Source organism: Schistocerca gregaria, chromosome 8 (assembly GCF_023897955.1).
Source record: "Schistocerca gregaria isolate iqSchGreg1 chromosome 8, iqSchGreg1.2, whole genome shotgun sequence".
NCBI classification, from domain to species: Eukaryota; Metazoa; Arthropoda; class Insecta; order Orthoptera; family Acrididae; genus Schistocerca; species Schistocerca gregaria.
The window spans coordinates 190,618,402-190,643,446 of record NC_064927.1 but is presented as its reverse complement, the minus strand read 5'-3'; the positions used below and the strand labels follow the sequence as shown (position 1 = coordinate 190,643,446).

At 43.0% G+C, this 25,045-nt stretch overlaps 1 protein-coding gene across 1 annotated transcript in view; it reads left to right on the top strand.

Annotated features, from left to right (window-relative positions):
* LOC126284502 (nephrin-like) overlaps positions 1-16,402 on the top strand; it is a 1,138,462-nt gene extending 1,122,060 nt beyond the window's left edge. Inside the window, exons 13-14 of the mRNA XM_049983477.1 lie at positions 9,863-9,993; positions 13,723-16,402. Coding sequence (XP_049839434.1) covers positions 9,863-9,993; positions 13,723-13,917 — 326 coding nt within the window. The 3' untranslated portion in view covers positions 13,918-16,402. The remainder of the gene's footprint in view (positions 1-9,862; positions 9,994-13,722) is intronic.
* Positions 16,403-25,045: the final 8,643 nt, after the last annotated feature.

The following is a 25,045-nucleotide window of genomic DNA, read 5'->3' as shown; positions in this document are numbered from 1 at the left end:
GAATATCGAATTTCCTAACGAATTCCGAAATGGAATGTACAATGCTTCTAGCTGCTACTACTATTATTCTTAGAAAGTCTGTTAGTTTTCGTCCTAAGGTCGTAATCACGTCGGAAAGCTTTTCAGGTGAATCACGTGAGTACGAATGACAGCTCCTGTAACGTGCTGCCCTTTTGTACCATGTGTACGCGATATAACTGCCATCTGTATATGTGCATATCGGTATCCCATGACTTTTGCCGCCTCAGTGTGTGGTCCGATACATAACGGAAAATGTATTACCAATCTATTGCTCTGCACTTCGTATTGGCTATATACACTCCTGGAAATGGAAAAAAGAACACATTGACACCGGTGTGTCAGACCCACCATACTTGCTGCGGACACTGCGAGAGGGCTGTACAAGCAATGATCACACGCACGGCACAGCGGACACACCAGGAACCGCGGTGTTGGCCGTCGAATGGCCTAGCTGAGCAGCATTTGTGCAGCGCCGCCGTCAGTGTCAGCCAGTTTGCCGTGGCATACGGAGCTCCATCGCAGTCTTTAACACTGGTAGCATGCCGCGACAGCGTGGACGTGAACCGTATGTGGAGTTGACGGACTTTGAACGAGGGCGTATAGTGGGCGTGCGGGAGGCCGGGTGGACGTACCGCCGAATTGCTCAACACGTGGGGCGTGAGGTCTCCACAGTACATCGATGTTGTCGCCAGTGGTCGGCGGAAGGTGCACGTGCCCGTCGACCTGGGACCGGACCGCAGCGACGCACGGATACACGCCAAGACCGTAGGATCCTACGCAGTGCCGTAGGGGACCGCACCGCCACTTCCCAGCAAATTACGGACACTGTTGCTCCTGGTCTCTATGAAGCTGGGCTACGGTCCCGCACACCGTTAGGCCGTCTTCCGCTCACGCCCTAACATCGTGCAGCCCGCCTCCAGTGGTGTCGCGACAGGCGTGAATGGAGGGACGAATGGAGACGTGTCGTCTTCAGCGATGAGAGTCGCTTCTGCCTTGGTGCCAATGATGGTCGTATGCGTGTTTGGCGCCGTGCAGGTGAGCGCCACAATCAGGACTGCATACGACCGAGGCACACAGGGCCAACACCGGGCATCATGGTGTGGGGAGCGATCTCCTACACTGGCCGTACACCTCTGGTGATCGTCGAGGGGACACTGAATAGTGCACGGTACATCCAAACCGTCATCGAACCCATCGTTCTACCATTCCTAGACCGGCAAGGGAACTTGCTGTTCCAACAGGACAATGCACGTCCGCATGTATCCCGTGCCACCCAACGTGCTCTAGAAGGTGTAAGTCAACTACCCTGGCCAGCCAGATCTCCGGATCTGTCCCCCATTGAGCATGTATGGGACTGGATGAAGCGTCGTCTCACGCGGTCTGCACGTCCAGCACGAACGCTGGTCCAACTGAGGCGCCAGGTGGAAATGGCATGGCAAGCCGTTCCACAGGACTACATCCAGCATGTCTACGATCGTCTCAATGGGAGAATAGCAGCCTGCATTGCTGCGAAAGGTGGATATACACTGTACTAGTGCCGACATTGTGCATGCTCTGTTGCCTGTGTCTATGTGCCTGTGGTTCTGTCAGTGTGATCATGTGATGTATCTGACCCCAGGAATGTGTCAATAAAGTTTCCCCTTCCTGGGACAATTAATTCACGGTGTTCTTATTTCAATTTCCAGGAGTGTATATTAGGCACTGCGAAATATAATACTTGTGGCAACTCACTTTTCTCAGAAGAAAAATATCTGGGGATTTTATTAAAAACTACACTGAGGAAACAGAGTTCAATTTATTAACGGTAAATCCCCAGCATTGTAATAGTATTTCATTTATCGTAAACCGAGATGCCATTGTAGGCAAGACCTGCAATTTATTCAGCAATATGCATGCATTATACATATATTGAACATAACCCTGAAGTACATCATCGATGACGATTATTTTTTATATGGTAAGTGAGCTTAGTGCGGTTATTTGCACACCTTATGGTGCCAGAGATACTGTTCATTTCATCTAGAAAACCGGTAACGAGTTCGATGCAGAGGAGGTTGAAGCAAGAGAGTAGATGGAACAGGTATAGTTAGCTAACAAGATGAAACCATGGAAATACTTCCAGAGAGAGGTGTGTCTCAAAAACTTGCTGTTTATGAAAACAAAAGAGCTCGTGATATACTAAAAGCCATTCAAAGACGTAATAGGACTGCTGGAAGGCGAGAACGATCCAACAGTTCAGTTTGTGTCGTAATGGGTGCTCAAAGTGAAAAGTCGTTGTAATACAAGGCCTGAAGATACATAGAAACATACGTTTAAGTTGCTGTTGACCCACTTTTGTTGTTCAATACACGCTGTGTAGACAAAAAATGAAAATTACTCTTGGTTGCAATACTTCGGTTCCAGTGCCACCGGTATTTTGACTGCACAGTACAGCAGTCGTATTGTCCTCTGTTAACTGTAGAAACTACGAATGCTGAAAGACCGCTGTCTCCGGCTTAGTGATGAGAAATTATATATTGGGACGTTGCACAGAATATTGACAGTTCTGTGACTGCCCTTTCGATTACTGGAAAACATGCCTGTTGCTGATATAGATGAGACATTAAATACTGCGCCTCAAATATGTAATGCAATGTGAGTCCCTGACTGGCTATATGTGGCGGTAATGTCTTATTCTGTTTTTGTGTTACCTGCAAATATTTATTTAGGTCCGTTGAGCGAATATCAGTGGCACATAGCAGACAAAAACATTAAGTCTTGCGGTGACTAGGCTGTGGCCCATGTCATTCTCTGATTCTTATTTAACTCGAATAGACGATGATGACCACTATGACTCGCTAGAGATGAAAGCGCAATCAAAAATGGTTCAAATGGCTCTGAGCACTATGGGACTTAACTTCAAGGTCATCTGTCCCCTAGAACTTAGAATTACTTAAACCTAACTAACCTAAGGACATCACACACATCCATGCCCGTGGCAGGATTCGAACGTGCGACCGTAGCGGTCAAGCGGTTCCAGACTGTAGCGCCTAGAACCGCGCGGCCAACCCCGGCCGGCAACGCGTAATCCCAGTCTTTTTCGTAAGCTATGTAATGTAACGAAAATAATGTCTTTTGTTACAGCTTCAAGTGTGAGTAGCGAAAGAAATTTCAGTTGCATAATTTCCTTGTGAAATTGCAAAGGGTTTTCAATTTTTTTGGTATTGTGTAAAGGAAGCTATTTTCTCTTCTGGATCACAGTGATGTCGCGATTAAACTATACCACCTGTACGTATACAGTGTAATTAAGGTGATCTGACTGTAGTTCCACCACCTGGTGGCGGCACCAAACTGCAGACACAGTTTCAAGCATTGGTGTCATGCCCAAGCACGGTGGGATCGAGTAACTATGATTGAGCAAAACTCCTAATTTGCAGACGTTTAGTAATGAAGCCCAGTGCAAGGCGTACAGAGTCTTAGTGTCCGTATTGTAGAAGTCTGTGAAACAATACGCAATGATCCAGGATACATCAGCGCAACAGGGATTCAATGTGACAACGGGTATTGTGAAAGGCTGTTGAAATAATACATAGTTCTCCAGGGATTCAATGCGATGGCGAGCTGATGTATGTATCGTTGCTCTGGCAGCACATTTTTAACGTTTCATTAACTAATGTTACAGATAAATTTAAAACCGAGGCAATCACAGCTAATATACTGACGTTACTGTCAGTTGTTTCAATACACGTGTGAAAACTCTTAAATACAGACCTGAATGAAAAGCCCAGCAGTCCGCTGTAGACGTATTTATTGAAGTCGATTACAGAGCCACACAACCGGTTTCACAATTTTTAAGTTGCATCCTGTGTTTTATATCTGTACAGAATATTTTTTTAAATTAATCGTGCAAATATCGTATTAGTGGTATAAATATGTATAGGCATGTTCTCTGTGGGCGTATGTGATCCATGCATAGTTTCCTAACTTGATATGTTCTATTTTCTTCCTTGTTTAAGTCTAGTCATTCAGTACTTTCAGCCGTTTCAGACAACTTTAATTGCCCATTACCAAAGCATTAATTAAAAAAAAATTCTGTACAGATATACACCAGAACATACAACTTCAACGTTGCGTAACCGGTTGTGTGGGTTTGTAGTCAACTTTAATAAATACTGCTGTACCTGACTATTAGACTCTTCATTCAGTTTTATATTTAATGGTTTTCACATCTCTATTTAGACAACTCTCTATTGTATGAATTGTCAACCACTAATATATTTATTAAAGTGTTTCATATTGTGCTGACACATCTTTCCCCATGATTATAGTGTTGAAGAGTTTTTAAAAGTGGGCTCTATCATGGAAATAAAGCGTTTCCGGACCCATATCCATGCAACATATTGTTTTCCTCTACTTGTGGGGAATGTTTCCTGAAAGTCTGACGATACGTTTTTGTTACACCCTGTGTCATGACCACAATCTATCGCGAAAATCAAAGCATCTGCTGACGTTACGGACACGTGAGACGGGAAGGATGGTATACTGGCGGAGCAGAGAGAAGAGGGGGATAATTTCAGCTATGGTTTGTGTGGCAAGTGGGGAATCCACTGACGTAAGTGACTGACAAAGTGAGCTTGTTATGAGCCGTCGCCTGGTAACGGCGTATCTTGACGGCTGTTCGCCTGTCACTGTCGTTATCACCCTGTAAAAATGTGAGTAGACAGCCGTCTGTGTGAGATCTGACAACGCCGGAGCACACCATTCAGCGCATATTGATGGTGACTGTGTGGTACGGATAGACATCTTTTGAATCCAATCGTTCTAACATCTTCCAGCAAATGCAGCACTGCTGGGACTACCACTTGGCTGAAAAGCTTGCAGAAGTTGTACTGTGTATGCATGGAAATGCAGCCGTTTATGAGAATTTTCCTCGCAGTGTCCTGAGGCGTGAGTGTTTATTTGGAAACACGAGTGCTGATTTCAGCGGACTTCGTTGAAATGCCGTAAGCACGGTATCAGAAGACCACGTCTGCAGCTTCTTGCCTTGTCAGCAGCGGAGCCAGTTTATTTAAATTATCCATAGTCTTTCAATGCCCTGCACGTCCCGCAGATCTCTAGTATCGTCACTTCGAAACTGTTGCCGAACTGTTTTATGAAACCAGTAATGTACCGCGCTTTCTTCTGCATAGGTGCCACTGTAACAGCGGCATGCCTAAATTAGGGTACCGCAACAAGAGAGAGAGAGAAAGGAGCACACGTGGGACTGTACCCATAAAATCTTCATGAGTTAAGGTACTAATTGCCAAAAAACGTACTGGCATGTGAAAGTGTACCCATAAATAATTTTTTGAGTTAAGGAACCATTTGCAACAAACCACATATCTGTGTCTAGCACGGTTCTTCACAAATAACTTTTGTAAACATGTAAAGACTTAACGGTAAACCTGTGTGGTTTCCAATAGCCATTGACTTAAATATGAAATACGGTGTAGCACACTTTTAGTTTAAATTCAAACGGAGCAAAATTGCTTCTCCCGATGCAATAATTTACCGACAGCCGGATGTATTGTAGAAATTTATTTTATTTTATGAAGTTCTATGTACTACCAGTTTCGGTATTACATTGATGCCATCTTCAGGCCCCACTCGTCATAATCGTAAAATCGCTATACACGGAAGGAGCCATATAACTCGATCCGTGAATTAAATCGTCCGCAACAGCTCTTGGTGACCAGGCGACTCTGCCTGTTGGTAAAGTATTGCATCAAGACGTTCATGCCAGCCGTCGTCGCACGATCCATAATGGATCAACAAAGATTAAAATTGCCTCTAGTCTGCATATCCTAAATTTTGGAGAGCTACTGTTATATTTCAGTCATATTACAGCCCGTAACTCCACCTCATCTTCCCCCATTTTCAAGGTCTCCTCACATGGCCAGTATTAATTATCGGGTATTTCTCTTACAATTTTCCATGCACCATAAGAAAAATATCTTTATTTCGTGTCCTTTCCGATGTTGTAACGGTCATCAATGTATATACGAGTCTTTGAGCCCTTCGTAAACTGTGTTGAACACACTACATTCAGATTAACGTCATACATTGTGCCTCAGAAAAAATGGTCGACATTCGGTTATATTACAGGAACGATCATTAGAAGCAAACAAGTCTAGTATACATGGGCTCTAAAAAGCATAACTTAAGACCTATGAGCACGTGTTCAGCAGCAAATATATGTTTCATAGAAGCCAAGATGAACAAGCGCTCGTAGCTCTTTTAGGTATGCACTTTCGAGCGAATGTTTTCGAAACATTTTTTCCTTGTTTTGGTTCAAACTGCCACCTTTAAAAATAGGGAAAGCGAAGAGCTCGCTGTAGAAGAGGTTTAGCTTCACAGAATCGACGATGAACAACTGTTCATAGCTCTTAAGGTATGCATGTGTACCGGACACTTTTGCTTCGAATGATCATTCCTGTCACGTCCCTGAATACTGAAGATTCCTTCTGAGACATGCTGTGTAGAATTAGACCGAATTTTCAGTACTACCAAAACGTGTACAGAAACACAGAACGTTTGCACACATGAACCACTGCAGCCTTGCACAATTAGTTAATTGGCTGCGGCCCACCCTACAACTGGATGACGTATCCAGTGACAATTTACTTAACGTAGCCGACTCGAAAATCGTTGTATCGCGTATCTGAATAAAAAAAGAAAGATGCTATGTTGGTGAAAAACCAAGTTAGAGTTCGTCAGATTCGTAGTAATAATGTCTTCCAGTCTCGTCGCCATGTACGAGTATTAAGTCGGTCGAGTCGGCAGAGGACGCCAATAGTGCTATGTCGTTGCTCCCCGGGTATTCGCCTCCTGATCCACCCATCTGTCAGCCACCACATTCTCTTCTCGTTGTAGACCGCTCTCCCGAAGTCATAAATCCTCCGAATTTTTTCCTTTTTTTCTTTATCTCTGTGCTTTCACATTTACTTTGTTGCTCAGAGTGTGTGACTTTAAATCTGTATGCTAATTGTTTCATTTGTAGATCCTCACCAACTTCTGTACTTCACAAACTACCATAAATATGTGGCAGAGGGTACTTTCCATGTTAGTGTCACTTGCTCCCTTTCATGTTACAGTGGCTGATGATTCGCGGAAAGAAAGATTTGTGAAGCCCCCCTGTGGGATCTACTCTCTAATTTTGCCTTAATGGCCTTTCCGCGATGATATATCTAGGAGGAAGCATTATATTGGATAACTCTTGCAGGACTGTATACTTTCGAAACTGTGAGAGCAAACAATAAAGTGATGCAAAACGCCTCTCTTGTACCATCCGCCATTTTCTGATCACCTCCGTGATGCTTTCGCGCTTGCTAAATGAACTCGTAGCTCTAGTATCTATTCTATGAACTAAGATGCAGTTATGAAAAATAAACATGTTATTAAGTACCTTAATTAATTCTTCAGCATTTTCATATTTTTAAAGGAAAACCAGAAGATTATTTTTGCTCTACACGATTATAAATCGAAACTACAGAAATTAATATTGTAGAGCATTCACTTTTATGTTCTTCTTTATTTGATATATTATTTATGACAAATTGTATTAACTAATGAGCATTGCTGGGAATAAATAGTATTTCAAATTAGTTGAACAGGACATTACAGCACATTCTTGTACATGGACAAAAGAATCTTGGCTGGAAAATGCAGAGTTATTGCAAAATGTGGACACCATTTCAGTTGGCTATATGTCTTGAACTGTGTGTTGTATTTAAATTCTGTAAATTACATTATATTGTATATGCATGGAAGTTTGCAGATGTTCTGTATGGCCCCTTCGGCTACATAGATAAATACAGAATTTAGCTTAATTTATCCTGCTCTCGATGGCGAATGGCTCGCATCACTGAGTTCACTGCAGGTGTCTTACATTTTCGTAGGTCATTGAAATATGTGGGAAAAATGTGGAATGTAAACGGAATCTTTTACGTGCGTCCTCGGCAGATAGAAGCAAATTGTTGTCTTTATGCTCCATGCGACCTATCCGTCGTCGAAGTGGCGATACATTCAGGAAACATCAAAAATTCAAATGCCAACGGGGTGGAGCTTCGTTCTGTTCGAAAATGTAAAATATTGAATCTTTGTTCTTTTGAGGAACAAACCAGTTTTGAAGCATTCTGTGATTTGTTACTTCAGTAACAGTAATGTCGTCAAAAAAAGGATATATAAACCGTTGTCAACAATACTGTCGTAACTGTGTTACATGAGGATTTTGTAGCCCCTAAATCCGAACCTAGTGCCTGTTGACTTTCCCATTTAGGTGAAACCTAGCTCCACCACTAAAAATTACACGAGACATAAATAATTCATCTTCTTCCATGTTTCGGAGCATACAGTCACAAAATTCTATATTCTTGACAGATGTATGACTCAGTCCAAGTTTCCTACTAGTTCTACAGGTTGATTTCATTGGGCTGCGTTCAAAGTTCACCCGAATGCCCTCCACGTACTCCACTTTCGCCGCAGACAAGCTGACGTGCAATTGCATAGTAGCCATCTCGCTTGCAACTGACCTGATATGAGCTTCAGGCAGTGCGGCACTGGAGCATGTAAGGTACCTCTTACACGAGGAAGACATTTTTACCACTTTTAATAAATTATTGTCTCTTATTGATGTATTCACGATGGATAGGAAGTGTTGTAGTGCATAGCCGGCCATGAATCGGAGAGCATTTCCCACGCTGGCTGACTAGGTGACGAAGTGACCATATGTCGCGAGTAGTGGGGTGGGGCTCGGCGCTGGAGCGTAGCAACAAGCGTTAGCCTGGGAAATGTACATGACGGGAAGTACCGCCAAAGTCACCGATTTTGTTTATTTATATTCAATAATTAAAGTCATTTATGACAACACGAATACTAGGAGGAGCCACTGGATGTTTAGAACTATTTATCATAATTTTGCCTCGTTAAAATTCACACCCGTTCATTAACAAATGCATATCTTAGTAAGTACGATCTTGATCGGAAATCCACGAACTATGAAGAAACTAGTAAGAGATACGGACTGCGCGCCAAAGTCGGCAGTCGGCGTTAAGAGGTCTTCCTGTCTTATCCAATGGTAGCCATGCTCTCGGTCACGAGTGTTTCATTATTGATCTAATAGGAATAAAAGTGATATTACGGCATTCTGAATGTTAATTTCGAGTAAATAGATACCCCAAAGTTGATCGACAGCAATTTCAGTTAATTAGCTTCCACCGACAGAGACATCCAATGCGCCAATGAAGAATCTGCACGGGACGACATTTACGAGAGCTGCACCGCGCACAGGTGGGAGGAAATCCGACGACACAGCCCACCAAGGGGGATCAAGGAAAGTCCAACTTACACTCGCAAATTCCGGGTGGAAATGCTGACCAGTCATACTGTACGTCACATATACCACCCTCTACGGACTCACAGCTAAGCTGAGTATTAACAGTATCAGTTTAGAGGCGGGGTGATCTTGCAAGCGGTAGTATTTGAAACTTTACATCATTCTCTTTCAAATATACCTGACGGAATTAAAATACAATGTATAGTGTTGGAAATATAGATAACTGAAAGTAAGTCCATCTTTTTGATCACGCTGTGTTTCATGCACCTTAATGTAGGCAACCCAGCTTATATTATCTGCCCCAGTTGTGGATGATGTAAGTATGTTTGCCTATCTCAAGGTACGGCGAGTTTCATTTTGTTCACCCTGTACATACATGAATATTACACGCTAATGGACCAGAGTGTTGGTGTAGCGCTGAAGTTCGTTGTACATCATGGTAAACCGAAGAGTGACGAGAAATAAGGGGTGAGTGTTTTGTGTTGTCAGACTGCACGGGGGGCAGCGACCAGCTGGTGGTGCGCCGGGTCTCGCCGCCCTCGCGCCCCACGCCGCCGTCCAGCGGGTCTCCAGCGCCGGGTCAGCCGCTCTGGCCGCAGCCGCGCACCTCCTCGCCCCTGGTAAGTAACGATGCTTCTGTCCAGCACCTCAATGAAATCACGGCTATCTCCGGAGCAGGGCCCAGGTGCCCATTTACACACGCGCACGTTAGGCTGCATCGCAGAACCTAATTGCCACAAACAGGTGTGCAGCAGAGCACTGCATTGAGGGGTGAAGCCACAAGAATGGCACTCGTTCCCCATCACTCACTTTGCACCCGGTAAGTACGAAAGTTGCCGGCAGTTTCCTTATCCGCCATAACGCAGGTGCACTCCCGCTCCGTGTGGGGAAACAGCAGTTACATACTCATACTGGAGGCAGTACCGGAGTAAGTTAGAAGAAAAGTAAGTCCAGACACCAGTGCTATTGAGACAGTAGCCTGGAAGACGCTTCACTCTCTGTCCCCACTTCTTCCTCCCTCTGCCTGACACCTCATCCCCCCACATCTGTCTCCTCCTCCAAATTCTCACTGTCTCTCCACCTCCTCCTCCTCCTCCACTCTTCGTCCATTTCCTACAACCTCCTCTCTTACCACACTTTCCTCTCTCTCACCATATCCTCCTCCCCCTTCTCCTTCCCATTTTCACCTCCCCCTCTTCCATGCCATCACCCCACCACCTCTCTACACCTTCCACCTGCAACATGCATCCCTCATCTCCCCTCTTCCTGCCCGTTTCCTCCTCCTCCTCACTCTGTCCATCTCCTTCTATATCTATCTCAACCTGTCCAAAGCCATGTTCATAAGTATCTCACAAGTTCAATAAAGCCAATACTACTTACACGACACACCTGTCATGCAGGGCGGGCTAAACATCATGGACTTGATAATCATGTATTTGTCCCTGGTACAGAGACTATCATACAAAGGAGGTTAAAAAGCAGGCTGATACTACTCCAACAGAACATGCCCGTCATGCAGAGCAGCCTATGGGTCTGGGGCCCAGAAAAACCGTTTCTTTCTCCTGTCTACTAGGCTACCGTGCAAAGCAGGTTGATTTTGTTCTCTCACAACATGCCTGTCATGGAAAAAACACGTTTCTCCCTCTCTGTCCTGTTGGGGCTAGGAGGATACAAACTCACAGTTCTGATGGTGTTGCTGTGCTAAATTGGACTGAAATCTATTGGTGTTTTGGAGAACATCGCAGGCTCACACACACACACATACACACACACACACACACACACACACACACACACACACACACACACACATAGTCATTATATGTCCAGTGCTATCATCACGATGCTACAACATGAATCGTCAGATTAAGGAAGATATAGAATGTGGTCAGAAATAGCTTGAAGTGCATGTAACTGTGCTCCATGGTAGATTCTGCTGAGAAATATTAATTTCTTAGGAAAAAAAATCTATATGTTGTTCCGTTTCTGAGTTAATTAGCATTGTACTTAGCCAGTCAGGACGTTGTACACCTAACTTCAAGTGGGTAGCCAGAGACGGTGTCATCAAATGTGTTCTTATTTTGGTTCCTTTGAACAGTCTGGCTAACTTCAGTTAATTGATTCGGAAATACGAATTTTTTTCTTAACAATTTTACCTCAGCAAAGTCTACCCTGCCACACCTTTACAAGCTTTTGAAACTTTTTCTGACCAACCTGTATAATTGTTCATAGCTATGATTGATTCACGAAATAAGCTCAACAGTGACAGCTACGGAAGAACGAGGGGATACCATTTTTATCGGAACATAGGGAAAGGTTTTGATTGCAGTGTATTGCCTTGCAGGCGACTGAATAATTTACTGTTTTTGCAAGGGACACATTCAATCCTGACTGGTTAAAATGACAACTTTAAGTTCTAGTATTTTGTAACTCAACTGACAAATAAAAAGTAAATGTATACGTCAAAGCCACTAGGAACTGATGCAACCAAGCAGTGACGAATTTATCATCTCTATTTCATTGTACAATCTCGTTGATGGGCTACAGACACCACACAGAACCTCTCTGAGGGAAATGGAAATGTAATAAATCTAATAACAATTAACTTGCATTTAGAAACCTTATGATTTATCACTGAAATTAAACATCAGATGCAATATGACCAAGACATTTACTATCTTATGTTACTTTCAACCATTATGTATCAATATGGGGAGTCGGTAGGGATTAGCAACAGCAGAAATGTTATTCTATTCCGATAGACGATAGTGGAGCAATGAAAGTTGTCACTCGTTGAACTCACTAGCGTGAAGTTTGACTAAGCATGCGACTAATGAAATGGTGGCAGTCTGCTACAACATGGCGTCCTACACCATGCCTTTAATCAGCACTGTTCCCAGAATACTGAAAATTAATTATTCGTATTGCTAGCTAAGCATGGTAACCTAAAGGAAGGAAACAGCTCAGGGCCCATCAATGGCTTCAAAGTCCAACTACCTGAATGATTTCGAACTAACACTGTGCCTTAAGTGCTAGATCTGGAACCCACACGAAATAGTTAAACGCCACACGCAGTAGTCAAAACGAAGTAAGTCGTTCCTCGCTCCCAGTGACGCTGATGCAATCGGGTTTTAATGCGACCTAATTTCAACATGAGCTGTCATCTGACACTGTCCGCCCCTGGTAGCTGAGTGGACAGCGCGACGGAATGTCATACCTAACGGCCCGTGTTCGATTCCCTGCTGGGTCAGGTTCCGTACAGGTCGCGATTCGAGACAGGACACCAGTCTATCTACAAGGACAGCATCAACTGGGAGACAGAAGTGGGAGACAATCAAGCACCCACTCTATAGTCCAGATCTCTCCCCTTGCGATCATCACGCCTTCGGCCCACTAGAAAAGGCCTTGGAAAGTCGATGATAACTGTACGACGAGGGCGTGCAGCAGCCTGTTACAGACTTCTTCACGCAGCAAAATATGTTCAAATGGCTCTAAGCACTATGAGACTTAACATCTGAAGCCATCAGTCCCCTAGACTTAGAACTACTTAAACCTAATCTACGGACATCACACACGTCCATGCCCGAGGCAGGATTCGAACCTGCGACCGTAGCAGCAGCGCGGTTCCTGACTGAAGCGCCTAGAACTGCTCTTCCACGGCGGCCGGCTATGCAGCAGGACACGGGGTTTTACCAAATGGGTAGCTTCAAGCAGGTACATCGTGGGATGATTGCCTGAGTGTTCCTGGCTATTTTGCCTGATTGACATATCGATTCTGGTTTAAATGGCCTTACAACCGAAGCCTTATGATCGCCCCTTGAACGAGTATTCGTATGCCTAAATGTATTTATATATTTCTGTTTCTGCCTTCAGCTGTATATGCATATACGCACATAGGATACATACACGTCACAGAAACTTTCTTGCTGCTGAGACTTGCTTGTATTTGCTGCTTAGTCTATATGAATACGTTTTATACAGAGAATGACACCGTCTATGGATCAGGGATCTGAAAACCGTGTAGAAGGAAGCGTTCTGATCACAGGAGTTCTGTGAAGCCTGTTTCCATAAGGAAATATTTTTAACGTTGTTTATTAACTATATAGCTCACAGAGAAAGAGGTAATATTCATCGGCCAACTCTCTGAACATTTTGCAGGTCACGTTTCCCTAATTTAGTTTATTGTTTTTTTGACAAAGTAAAAATAAAAGATACTCTTATGACATTTTTTTTTTTAAACGCAATGTAGTGATCTCGAAAACAAAGGATATCAACTGTGGAGGTATGCTGATGGTCAGTGCACCCCTTGCTAGAAATGCCAAATGTCGATCGTGTGATCTACTTTGCAGATGACGTCACCGACGGAGCAGGCGACGTCCTCGGCCAGCTCGGAGAGCGGCGGCGCCCCGCGGCCCCGGGACCTGCGCCTCAGCAGGCACTCGCCTCCCCCGCAGCCCACCACCCCCGCGCCGGACCTCGAGCTCAACGGCCACGCCATCAAGGAGCGCCTCATGACGTCACGAATCCCTGAGAGTTGCGTATGATGGGACGGCGCCGGCGGCCGCGCGCCGCTGGTCCGCAGGATGATGGCTGCAGACGCCATCGGCCACTACCTGGCCACGGATGTCTAACAGTCTGCGAGGTGCTGACTGGAGACGTCACTGGACGCTGCCTGGCTGTAAATCCTGGAAGTCCAGTCTGCAGCTGCTGAGCTGCAGGGAATTGGCTGCTGGCGCCGTTGGCTACTAGCTGCTTACGGATGTCTGAGTCGTGTGGGGCTGACACCATTGATGGCTGCTTGGCTACAGAAGTCCAGTCTGTCCTCACTGAACTCCAGGGTGTCGACCACTGACGCCACTGGCTAGTACCTAATGTTTATCTGGTCTTTATGGTGGTGGAATCAGACATCACTGGACACTGTCTGGTTATGTTAGTACACAACAACACCGCTGAAATCAAATACATTGGCAGAAGATGTCATTGGTTACTAGACCCTGTCTGTGTGCAGCTGGTTTCAGAGACGTCTGAAGTTGTTGAAGAGAGTGTAGCTACAGGTACCAATGACAAATACTTTGCAATATATGCCTTCATATGCGACCACTGGACCCAGCAGTGCCCTCTACAGACGCTGTCATCAGCCGTACTCGAACGCCTAGTATGTCGTCATGTCGTCTGAAAGATTATTACTATGGACAGCCAAGGACTGAGTTATGTGGGACCCAGAGAAAATCTGCCCCTGACGATGTACGTCCCATATGCGCAGAAGCATTTATCATCCACGGACATACCCAGTTGGAGCAAGGTTTCCATATAGGTTGCAATGGAGAATTCGGAACTTTCTGAGTGATTATAGCTGTTAACGTCTCACATACATTAGGAGGATTTGTATTCTGACATGCTTCAACTGAAATATCGTATTACGTGCTGGTGTCGTCCTATATAATGAAGTATGAAAGGCACTACAAGAAAGCGACTACAGCTGATCTTCGAGTTGCCAGAAATTTTTTAATGCGATGCCGTAAAGTATCTATTAAAAGTGAAAGACTACTTGTCGACACAACACTGCAAGAATCAAGATTTAATAAGCCCGTTGTATGTAAGTGTTTCTTGGAACTTCACACTGAACGTACCGACAGTGTTGTCATGATCTGTAGTTGGTGAACAATTCCTCACGAAGTAGATACCACCGTGAACCATTACAGAACATATATGTACTCACTGGCAGTGACTGTACGAGATGTGTGTCACTCAGTATACCAAATATGGCTTGACGTCTTCTCAACGGATTTTGTAGAAGCTAATAGAGTGCCTCTTCATTCTTTTTTTTCGCAATATTTGAGCTGAAGCTATTATTTGAATTACTCTACCCTTCACACTCCTGATCACTTATCTCAACACGTGAGTGTTTCCTTTAGCCTATCGGTTTCTTATTATCAGACCGACATTGCTGGCCTTTTTCACTGTTTTCTCCTAACAACAAACTGAAGAGAGAATTATCTTAAGTTAATTTCATAAAATAATCTACAGATCGTGCTAAAATAAAAAAAATCGTTTGTTATGTGCTTTGTAGTGATAAGTTGTCCAGTTGTGAAGAAAGGAAGTCTAAATCATATTCAACATGGACAAAATTTGAAAGTGGAAAATTTATTTATTCTTCTTCTGTGCAGCTCCATAGTACACATTTTTTTATTTGTACGTGATCGTGCAGTTTTCTTTCCTTTCATTGTGTTCAGGCATTGAAACTTGTGGTGTATTACTGACTAGAATTATTGGCGGAACTGTGGTTAAATTTGTCTATACAGGGTGTTTTTAAATAAATGAACTGTGAGAAAGTTTTCGGGGAAATAAGCAGCTCTTCTAGGTGTGGATCAAGTTGTCGTTTGTTAAATAAAATTATTGTTTTGATGACTTTCAGACGACACTTTTCAAACAGTGAAACGCTGATATCCTATAACCTTAATTCTGAAGAAATATGACTGGCCACACTGTGTCAAATAAAAAGTACCGAAGTAGCTACCTGCCATTTATCATTAAATTGGTGTTTCGTGTCGAAAGATCAAATAACGATGGTATAACGGAGAGTAAAACAGTAAAAGCGTATCTGAGTTCAAATATGAGTGCAAATTACGAGATCAAAACTATATCATTCTATTCTTTGTGTGTGATACTCGGACATTTAACGTATACTTTTTCTGTCGTGCTGTCGATTCATTTTCAGTCTGAACTGTGTGAGTGACGAATGTTTTGGCAGGTGAAAGAAGCCGCAGTGAATCGATGATCTCATAGCAACGAACAACAAGACTTTTAATTGGTGAGACTCTATTGATGTTTTATGTGTGTAGTGTTTTATACGTATAATAAAGACTTGCGCGGCGTTTCCATAAAAAGAATGTTTTATGTGTTATCACTGTATGAAATGTTCGACAAATGTATATATTATTGACTAATGAAATCGTTAAAACTGATGTGGACAATTTTTGTGTCTAGTTCAGAACTCAAACAATATAAACTTGTGATTCTGATCGAAAATGTGTTTTCCTAATGTATACCCATTGTCCAATATTATGATCCTGACCAGTGTATCAATTTTCTTGGAATTTTCTGTGTAAAAATTACGTGCAAGGTTGCCGAACATCAGTGTTGTTCGCATGCACCAGATACTTCCAACCACAGTTTCTTCTGCACATCCATTTCCGTCATATCTGCAAAAAACTGTTTACACTAAGGTTTCCTCGTACTCAAATAAAGTTGGTTCAGCAAACTTAGCAAGAAACCATTCCAAGTTACGATAACTTTTCATTTAGAAGAACACGTTACACATCAACTTATATTACAGAGGAGCAAAGAATTCAATAAAAATATTTGACAAATCAGTCTTACACAGGGTGAAAAGTATTTAAACCGACAATCTCTGGTAGGTTGTAGGGGATATCAAAAGAAATATTTTTCCCTAATGTCATGTTTTCCTATGAGGAGTATTTAAACAGGTAGAGGAAGATTTATCTGGCGGCAGATTAATTAAATCAACAAACACTTCTCCATTTTTTATGACGAAGAGACAACACATTAACACAACACAATTTTAATTACAGTAGATTTTCAAAAATGACTCCATTGACACGTAAACAAAGGTTACACCGTCGGATTATATTGTCTCACAAGGGAAAAAACCCCAGGAGTATCGTGAATTGTTCCTACTGCTGCTACTATCCGGGCAACCAGATCATCTTCTGATGCAACAGGAGTTGCCTAAACAAGGTAGCGCATCTCTCCCCATACAAAAAAGTCGAGAGGGGACATATCTGGGGATCGAGCAGGCCGTGATTCAGGACCACCTTTGCCAATCAACGTTTTTGGGAACCGTCGGTCCAGGAATCGATGCACACGACGACTGAAATGTGCCGGTGCCCCGTCATGTTGAAACCACATGTGTTGTCTTGTAGGGAGCGGGACGTCTTCCAGCAACTTCCTCAAACTGCAGCGTTCTTGTGACGGCGTCCCTGTCCAAGTAATCTGCTAAATGACCCGGTCTCACGCAGACGTTGGTACTCAGCAGCAGAGGTCGTATTATACGGAATACGGCGATTAGGATATTGTTGTTGATAAACCCACTGTACAGCTCGTCCGTTGCGGTGCGCTACGTAGTACGCACCAACCATATCAGTGTACTCACTCCAGGTGTATCGATCCATTAGTAAACAGAGACAATGCACTACTACACTGGTGGACAGCAGTTGCCTACAACTGAAGAGCGTAATACGCTCTCTAACAACTGAAGATCGTAATACGGCCTCTAACAACTGAAGTGCGTAATATGACGTCCACTGGTTTAAATAATCCTCAGAGGAAAAATGACATTAGGGAAAAATATTTGTTTTGATGTCCCATACAACCTCCCAGAGTTTGTCGGTTTAAATATGTTTCACCCTGTATAAAGACATGCTTTCTAAGGTTAAATAGGAGATAAAACAATGAGGCACCACACACTAATTTTAAAGTAACTCAAATGTAGGTCATCATGGTGTAGCAACGATAAAATCATTTGTCAAATTAACGTGTGGTAACAAGAAAATGGAGAGCACTCAGAATAAAAAGAAAATTCAACTTCTGATTTTTGTGTATATTCTTTCGTATTGCACTTTCTCACGAAAGAAATTAACACATACTCGTGCAGTGATGTAACCTCTCTAAAAAACCGATTTTACTTTCAGAATGGTTGAATATTCTGGAATACATTGTTCTCGTGGAAAGTGACTTCATCTATACAAACAAAGACGTAAATAGCTTTGGTTAAAACAGTCTTGGTTGCAATTTTAGTTTTTTATTTTTCAAAGACGCGTTTCGCCTTATTTAGGTATCTTCAGGTTATCTTTTCTAGATGGACGCGAGAGGCACCAAGATCTGCATAACGCGTTCCCGTTCACAGGAGTGAGTAACAGAGTAAGATGGGGGCTCAGGTAATAAGCATAATACACCACAGCCAATCAGTACGTAAATGTACGTTTGTTTAAAATTGCGTATCGCCGAAATTTCGTCACTAGTTGCTATGAAGTTCTGTCACAACATTGCATTACAATATGGGCGCGTATTTATATACCTACGGGAGAGCCATTTGGTATCTGAGACGCTGAGAACCGATAGCTCTGAGGCACGCCTTAGTCGTACCTATATGAAAGTGAATACGAGAGAAATCAAAGAGACGCCTTCTCGTGAATGTTCATAGACATAGTTAGGGCCTAAGGCATGGATGAACTCACCATAAAACCAAGAGGAGCCAAAAAAGGGCATACATGCTACAATCTCAAAATACACGTGGTGTGCTTTAGGCTGTAATGGACCTCACATTCGTTTGTTCAAAATCTTAAATATCCGAAAGTTTTACACCGATTTCTTTGTGACTTAGACCGTGCATTGTAATCGAATACGCGGGTGTTTCTATACGTAATCTTAAAAGATTTTGCATCACCTCGCTTCCGAGAGCTCCGCAAGCTGTAAAGAGAATTGGAATAGAGATCGACATAAACATCATTTCGGCCCCCTTTATTGATCATGAAAATCACACATTGCATGTTGTACCACCATACACGAGACCTTCAGAAGTGATGGTCCATATTGCTGTACAAACCAGTACCTTTAATATCCAGTAGCACGTCCTCTTGATTGATACACACCTGTATTGGTCGTGGCATACTATCGACAAGTTCATCAAGGCACTATTGGTCCAGATTGTCCCACTCCTCAATGGCGATTAAGCGTAGATCGCTCAGAGTGGTTGATGGGCCACGTCGTCCATGAATAGCCCATTCCAATCTATCCCAAGCCTGTTCAATAGGATTCATGTCTGAAGAACATGCTGGCCAATCTAGTCGAGCGATGTCGTTATCCTGAAGGAAGTATTTCACAAGATGTGCACGATGAGGGTGCGAACTGTCGTCGATGAAGACGAATACCTCTCCAATATGCTTCCGATATGGTTGCACTATCGGTCGAAGGATGGCATTCACGTAACGTACAGCCATTACGGCGTCTTTCCTGACCATCAGCGGCTTACGTCGGCCCCACATAATGCCACCCCAAAACAGGAGGGAACCTCCACCTTACTTCGCTGGCTGGACAATGTGTCTAAGGCGTTCAGCTGACCGGGTTGCTTCAAAACACGTCTCCGACGATTGTCTGGTTGAAGACATATGCGACACTCGTCGGTGAAGAGAACGTGATGCAAATCCTGAGCTGTCCATTCGACATTTGGTTGGGCCCATTTATACCGCGATGTATGGTGTCGTGGTTGAAAAGCGGGACCTCGCCATGGACGTCGGGAGTGAAGTTGCTCATCATGCAGCCTGTTGAACACAGTTTTAGTCGTAACAGGACGTCCTGTGGCTGAACGAAAAGCATTATTCAACATGGTTGCTTTGATGTCAAGGTTCCTCCGAGCCATAATCCTTAGGTAGCGGTCATCCATTGCAGTAGTACTCCTTGGGTGGCCTGAGCGAGGCATATCATCGACAGTTCATGTCCCTCTGTATCTCCTCCATGTCTGAGCATCGCTTTGGTTCATCCGAGACTCTTAGACACTTCCCTTCCCGGCATAAAATAACAATGTGAACGCGGTCGAACCGCGGTAATGACCATCCAGACATGGTTGAACTACAGACAACGCGAGCCGTGTACCTCTTTTCTGATGAATTGACGAAATCGTCGGCTTTTGGACCCCCTCCGTGTAATAGGCGCTGCCCACGCTCTGTTGTTTACATCTTTGGGCGGGTTTAGTAACATCTCTGAACAGTGAAAATTGACTGTGCCTGTGATATAATATCTACAGTCAACGTCTGTCTTCAGGAGTCTTGGATCCAGGGTGATGCAAAACTTTTTGTTGTTGTGTGTGTATACCGATTGGAGCACCAAATGATAAAATCAAATTGTGATGTACATATATTATGTATAAATTTATATACGATATAACGCACCCATAGGTATGTAAAAACACTCAAGTATTCGAATGAAACGTTGTTTTATAGTTTCGAAGAAGCCGGTGAAAAATTTTCAGAGATTTAAGATCACAAACACTTACACTTATATAAATAAAAGTGTAAATGTTCGTTTATTCAAAATCGTATATCTCTGAAAGTTCTTGCCCGACCGCGGTGAAATTTTGAAACAACGTTGCATTCGAATACGTGCTAATTTTTATAACCCGCTTTTAATATATGTAATACATTGATGAATATGTAATATATTGAGAGGAAACGTTAATACCAAAAATGTACAGACGTTCTTGACAGATTTACTTCAGATTTTCATACAGTACCGCAAAGAACATTTGGACGCACTTAGGCTAGAAATATTGTTATCTACAGTGAATGCTGTAATATATATATACAGAAAGTTGTTTAGCCAACAAGAAAGTTGGTATTTATGACTTATTATTGCAATATTAATACAGAATTTGAATCTGCAGAAAAAAAATTAACAACGCTAGAGTTCAGAGAGAGAGGGAGATGGAGATGGACAGAGAAAGGGGGATGTGATGGTGGACTAGGAGACAGGATAGGAGGAAATAAAGAGAAGCGAAGAAAAGCGGAAAGGAGGTAAAGTACAGACAGAGGAGGAAGGAGGGGGAGATGGGCTGAGACAGGATCATGATAGGGTGCGAACATCGGCCTTAACTCGTCAGAAAACTAAAGTAGCGTCTGCTTGAACGAGAAGTGATCATATCATGTACACAATGGCACCTGCGCATCATGAGGTCTAAAACCTGGCCCCCGACACGATAACGAATGCGATCCAGCAATGTCAGATCTGCTCGGACCGTTCACACACGGAGAGTCGGTCGTGGTACGGCGTGGTGCCATTCCGGTATCGACTGGGCGTATCACTGTCTACCGTGTTAAAGAAAGCCGCACTGATGGTCGACATTGAGAGAGTTGGCGGTGCTTCAGATGTCCGTCAAACTGTGTGTGTCGACAGTTGTTTTCCTGCAAAGGGGCTATGTCGTGGCTCGAGATACGTGACGTGGCTGTGCGAACCTGCACGTCCTTGCAAACAGCGTCAGTCCTCTAGGGCGCTAGTCGCATCGGGTTGCAGATACCCTTCATGGCATGACGTACGGCCCTTCTGATCCTATAGATAACATATTCGTTAGACAATCGTGTGATTGCGACCAATGCGAGCATCTATATCTCTGCTACCGTGTTCCGACACCTAGATGTTGATGTTTCTCCTTCTCACAAGATGCACAGCTGATCCTCTCACTAGAAAGAAACATCATAATTCGATTGCTGACTGAGAAAGCCTCTGAGTAATTTTACTTGGATACAAGAATTAGATTGCGTTACTGTTACATCCCTTGTGCCATCATGTGCATATCAAAGAAAATTGTACACCTTTTTGCCAGTTTGACGTTTGTTACACGCCAGCTTTATGGCGATACAATTTTAATGAACAGCAGTGTGCGTAATCGTCATAAACAGCTGTAGTGGAAGATAAGAGATTGCTGATCTTCCTGAGGTAAATGATAAGCCAACGGCTCTGCAGCACATTTAAGCGAGGAACCTTTTTTATCAGCTGGACAATTACTATATTCGCCGTCAGTGCACCTAAGTGAATATATAACTTTTACGCATATTTTCGAATCACTAACAAATATTTGTTATTTAATTGACATTAGGGATATTTAAAATCTTAATCACCATGGAGAGCCAACCATAACTCAAGACCCTCATACAAGCCGTTGTGCGAAGTCTTAAACATAGCCACTGACTAATGAAATACACCAATTCGAATTAATCATATACTCAATTGACGTTTAAACATGCAGTCCCGAACCCTTCCAAATATTTTCAATAATACCTATTTTTCACGATAGAAAAATGTAATTTTATTTAAAATCAGAAATTACTTGTAAAATTTTCGAAAATTGCAAATATGTTATAAATGTCCATATTTGTTCCCGAAGCTTCATTCAGTGTACTCTTAGCTTTGATGTAGATTGTTACAGCACCCGAACTTAATTTTGCCTCGAATCGGCCAACCATTTTCAGATCATTTTCGTATGCTTTTCCTATTAAATATCCGCAAAGAAGAGTCATAAGCAGAGAAGTTCGGCAACAAGGAGTCACGAAGCTTTGCGTATCGTGCGTTCTTTTGTGAAGGTTTCAGGATACATGACAGACTTGCTGCACGTATCTGCTGGAAGAAGCTGTCTTACCTTTGTTATTCCTTTGCCTGGGAGAAGACATTCTCGAAAATTTGAAGACAAATGTCTGTACTGACAGTGTTTTAAAGAGTAAAGGACGGGAAATTTTACTGCCAAATCCTGCCCACCATACTGCAGTCTTTTTTAATAAAAAGAAAGAGTAATGTGATGTACGATGTGGTATTATGTACCGGAACAGTATCGGCTGGTCTGGCAGTGTCGTACATGATGTTCTAATAATAAAGCGCGTGTATGGAATCGAAACGACACGTGTTTCGAATTCCACGTTAAACTCTAGGTTCGCTTTGCCGGCATTACTACTCAGCTACGCTATCGAAATGCAAACAGCTGAAGCAGCAGACAATTTAAGGATTTGGACTAGCCAGTTGAGCTAAACGGAATCAGATTAGTTCGGATATTTGTATCGCCACAAAAATAAAATAAATCTTTATCACTAATAAAATACAGTGTTGGATCAAGATCGACAACATTTTTGAGCAAGCTCTCGCAATTCTTAATCCTCGTTTCTTTATCAGCTAGAGCCAATGTACAAACACATGGAACGAGGTAAGGTTTCAAATATGATATTTTAATTACAAAACGACAAGATGTACATTTCATACCCGACTTTGTTGATCTGTCAGTAGTTTTCTACGAGATGTTTCCAATTTCCGATGACGTTAAGAATTAACTGTCGACCAGCCTCGGATTCTCATGGATAGACGACTTGTCTGGCGTAGCGGTAACATGATGTGCACAAACTTCCATTGTGAGTCAGTTTATCGGTTGGCGAAAACTGCGTGCAAAATCCTACAGCAGCTTCACATATAATCAGAAGGAAAGGAGGGGCACTTCAATTTGTAGAATGGAGTGACATACGAATGCGCGTCCGTACCTTAGTAGTCAAAGTGAATGGCTGCCCTGTGGAGGATCATAGTTCTTCTCTCGGTGCTTCCTAGGTCTTTTCCGTGGAGGGAGGACTGGTACGAGGTACACTTATCCTTGTGACGGCAATTGAGGAACTGCTTCATTAAAAATTTCAAAGTCTGGAAAATGGGCAAGACATCTGGGATAGCGGTGCGCTATCCCTCATCACATGATGCTGCATGGCAGAGGATAACACGGTGACCGGTTGACACCCCTTGAGGCTTCGAGGCCTGGATGGAGTAATGTGTATTAAGTTATATACGACAGGTATAAATTCTGGTCAAGCTTCCGTGATCTCTGAACAACGGCGGCTGTTTACTGCTTTTACCGCCAGATACCACCTCCTCTGAATCTGACTAGCTCGTACGTCCCATCATTGTCAAGAGGTGTCACTCCAAACGTTATAACTTTTACTGATTGGCTTAAATGATCATACGGATATAAGTGTCAAACACACATTCGCTTACTTTCGCAGAATGTGACAATCCGGGAATAATACAGAGATTGACAACAAAATATTATAATAACTACAAGCAACAACGAAATCCGCGGCAATTAGTCATGCTGATTAGTTTACCGGGAAACGGGAAAACACCACAGTTGCTGTATGTTGCTTACGAAGCGATATCGCCTTTGTCTTGGACACATTGTGTACGGGAATTCTGCTCCGCCCAAACATACCTGAACGGGCCGCCTCCAACTGCCCCACACTGAGGAGTTCACCTTAGATGCCTAGGACTGCTCCCAGTACCTATTAATCGTGCTACTGCACCTTATTCCCTCAATTCGACTCTTTGCAATACTCACCTTAGAGTCTCCCATCAACACCCCATACCACAGAGTTATTTCCCTGTTCTACAACTTAAATTCTTCCTTCCATTTAAATATCCTATTCTACTCATACACTTGTCCAGGATATTTAAACGTTGTGGTAACACTACAATATAAAAAGACAAAACGTCAAATCAGAACATCTTCAACAGTCTAAATTTCCAGTTTCATTTGATTTGTGCTACCAGTTTCACTGTTACATTACGCCGTCTTCCGGTCTCCTGACCGGTACGTAGGAAAAATCTGATCTCCTGTATAATCGAAACAGGAGACAGCACACAGTCACTGGTAGCTGTAGATCTGGTCTTAACACAGCGATCTTCCATGACGATTGATTGCTTCGAATACAGTGACTGTATACTGGCCTGAACATTAATTGTATAAGAGATGGGATTCTTCCTACACGTCGGTCAGGAGGCCTAAAATTTGAGTGATGTGACGCTGAAAATGATAGCATAAATAAAATTAAAGTGGAAATTTAGACGACTGAAGGTGTGTTGATTTGATATTTTATATTGAACAGCCGAGGTTCCGCAATCATCTTGTATAATTATGGACCTACGGAAAAATACAAAATATTATAAAATGCTATGAAACAGCAGTCTCTCTGCTTTCAGTCCGTACTTATTCTGGAGGAATTCCAATAGAAGTAACGAAATGTTTACTGAGTTATACCAAACATTGTTGTTGTTGTTGTGGTCTTCAGTCCTGAGACTGGT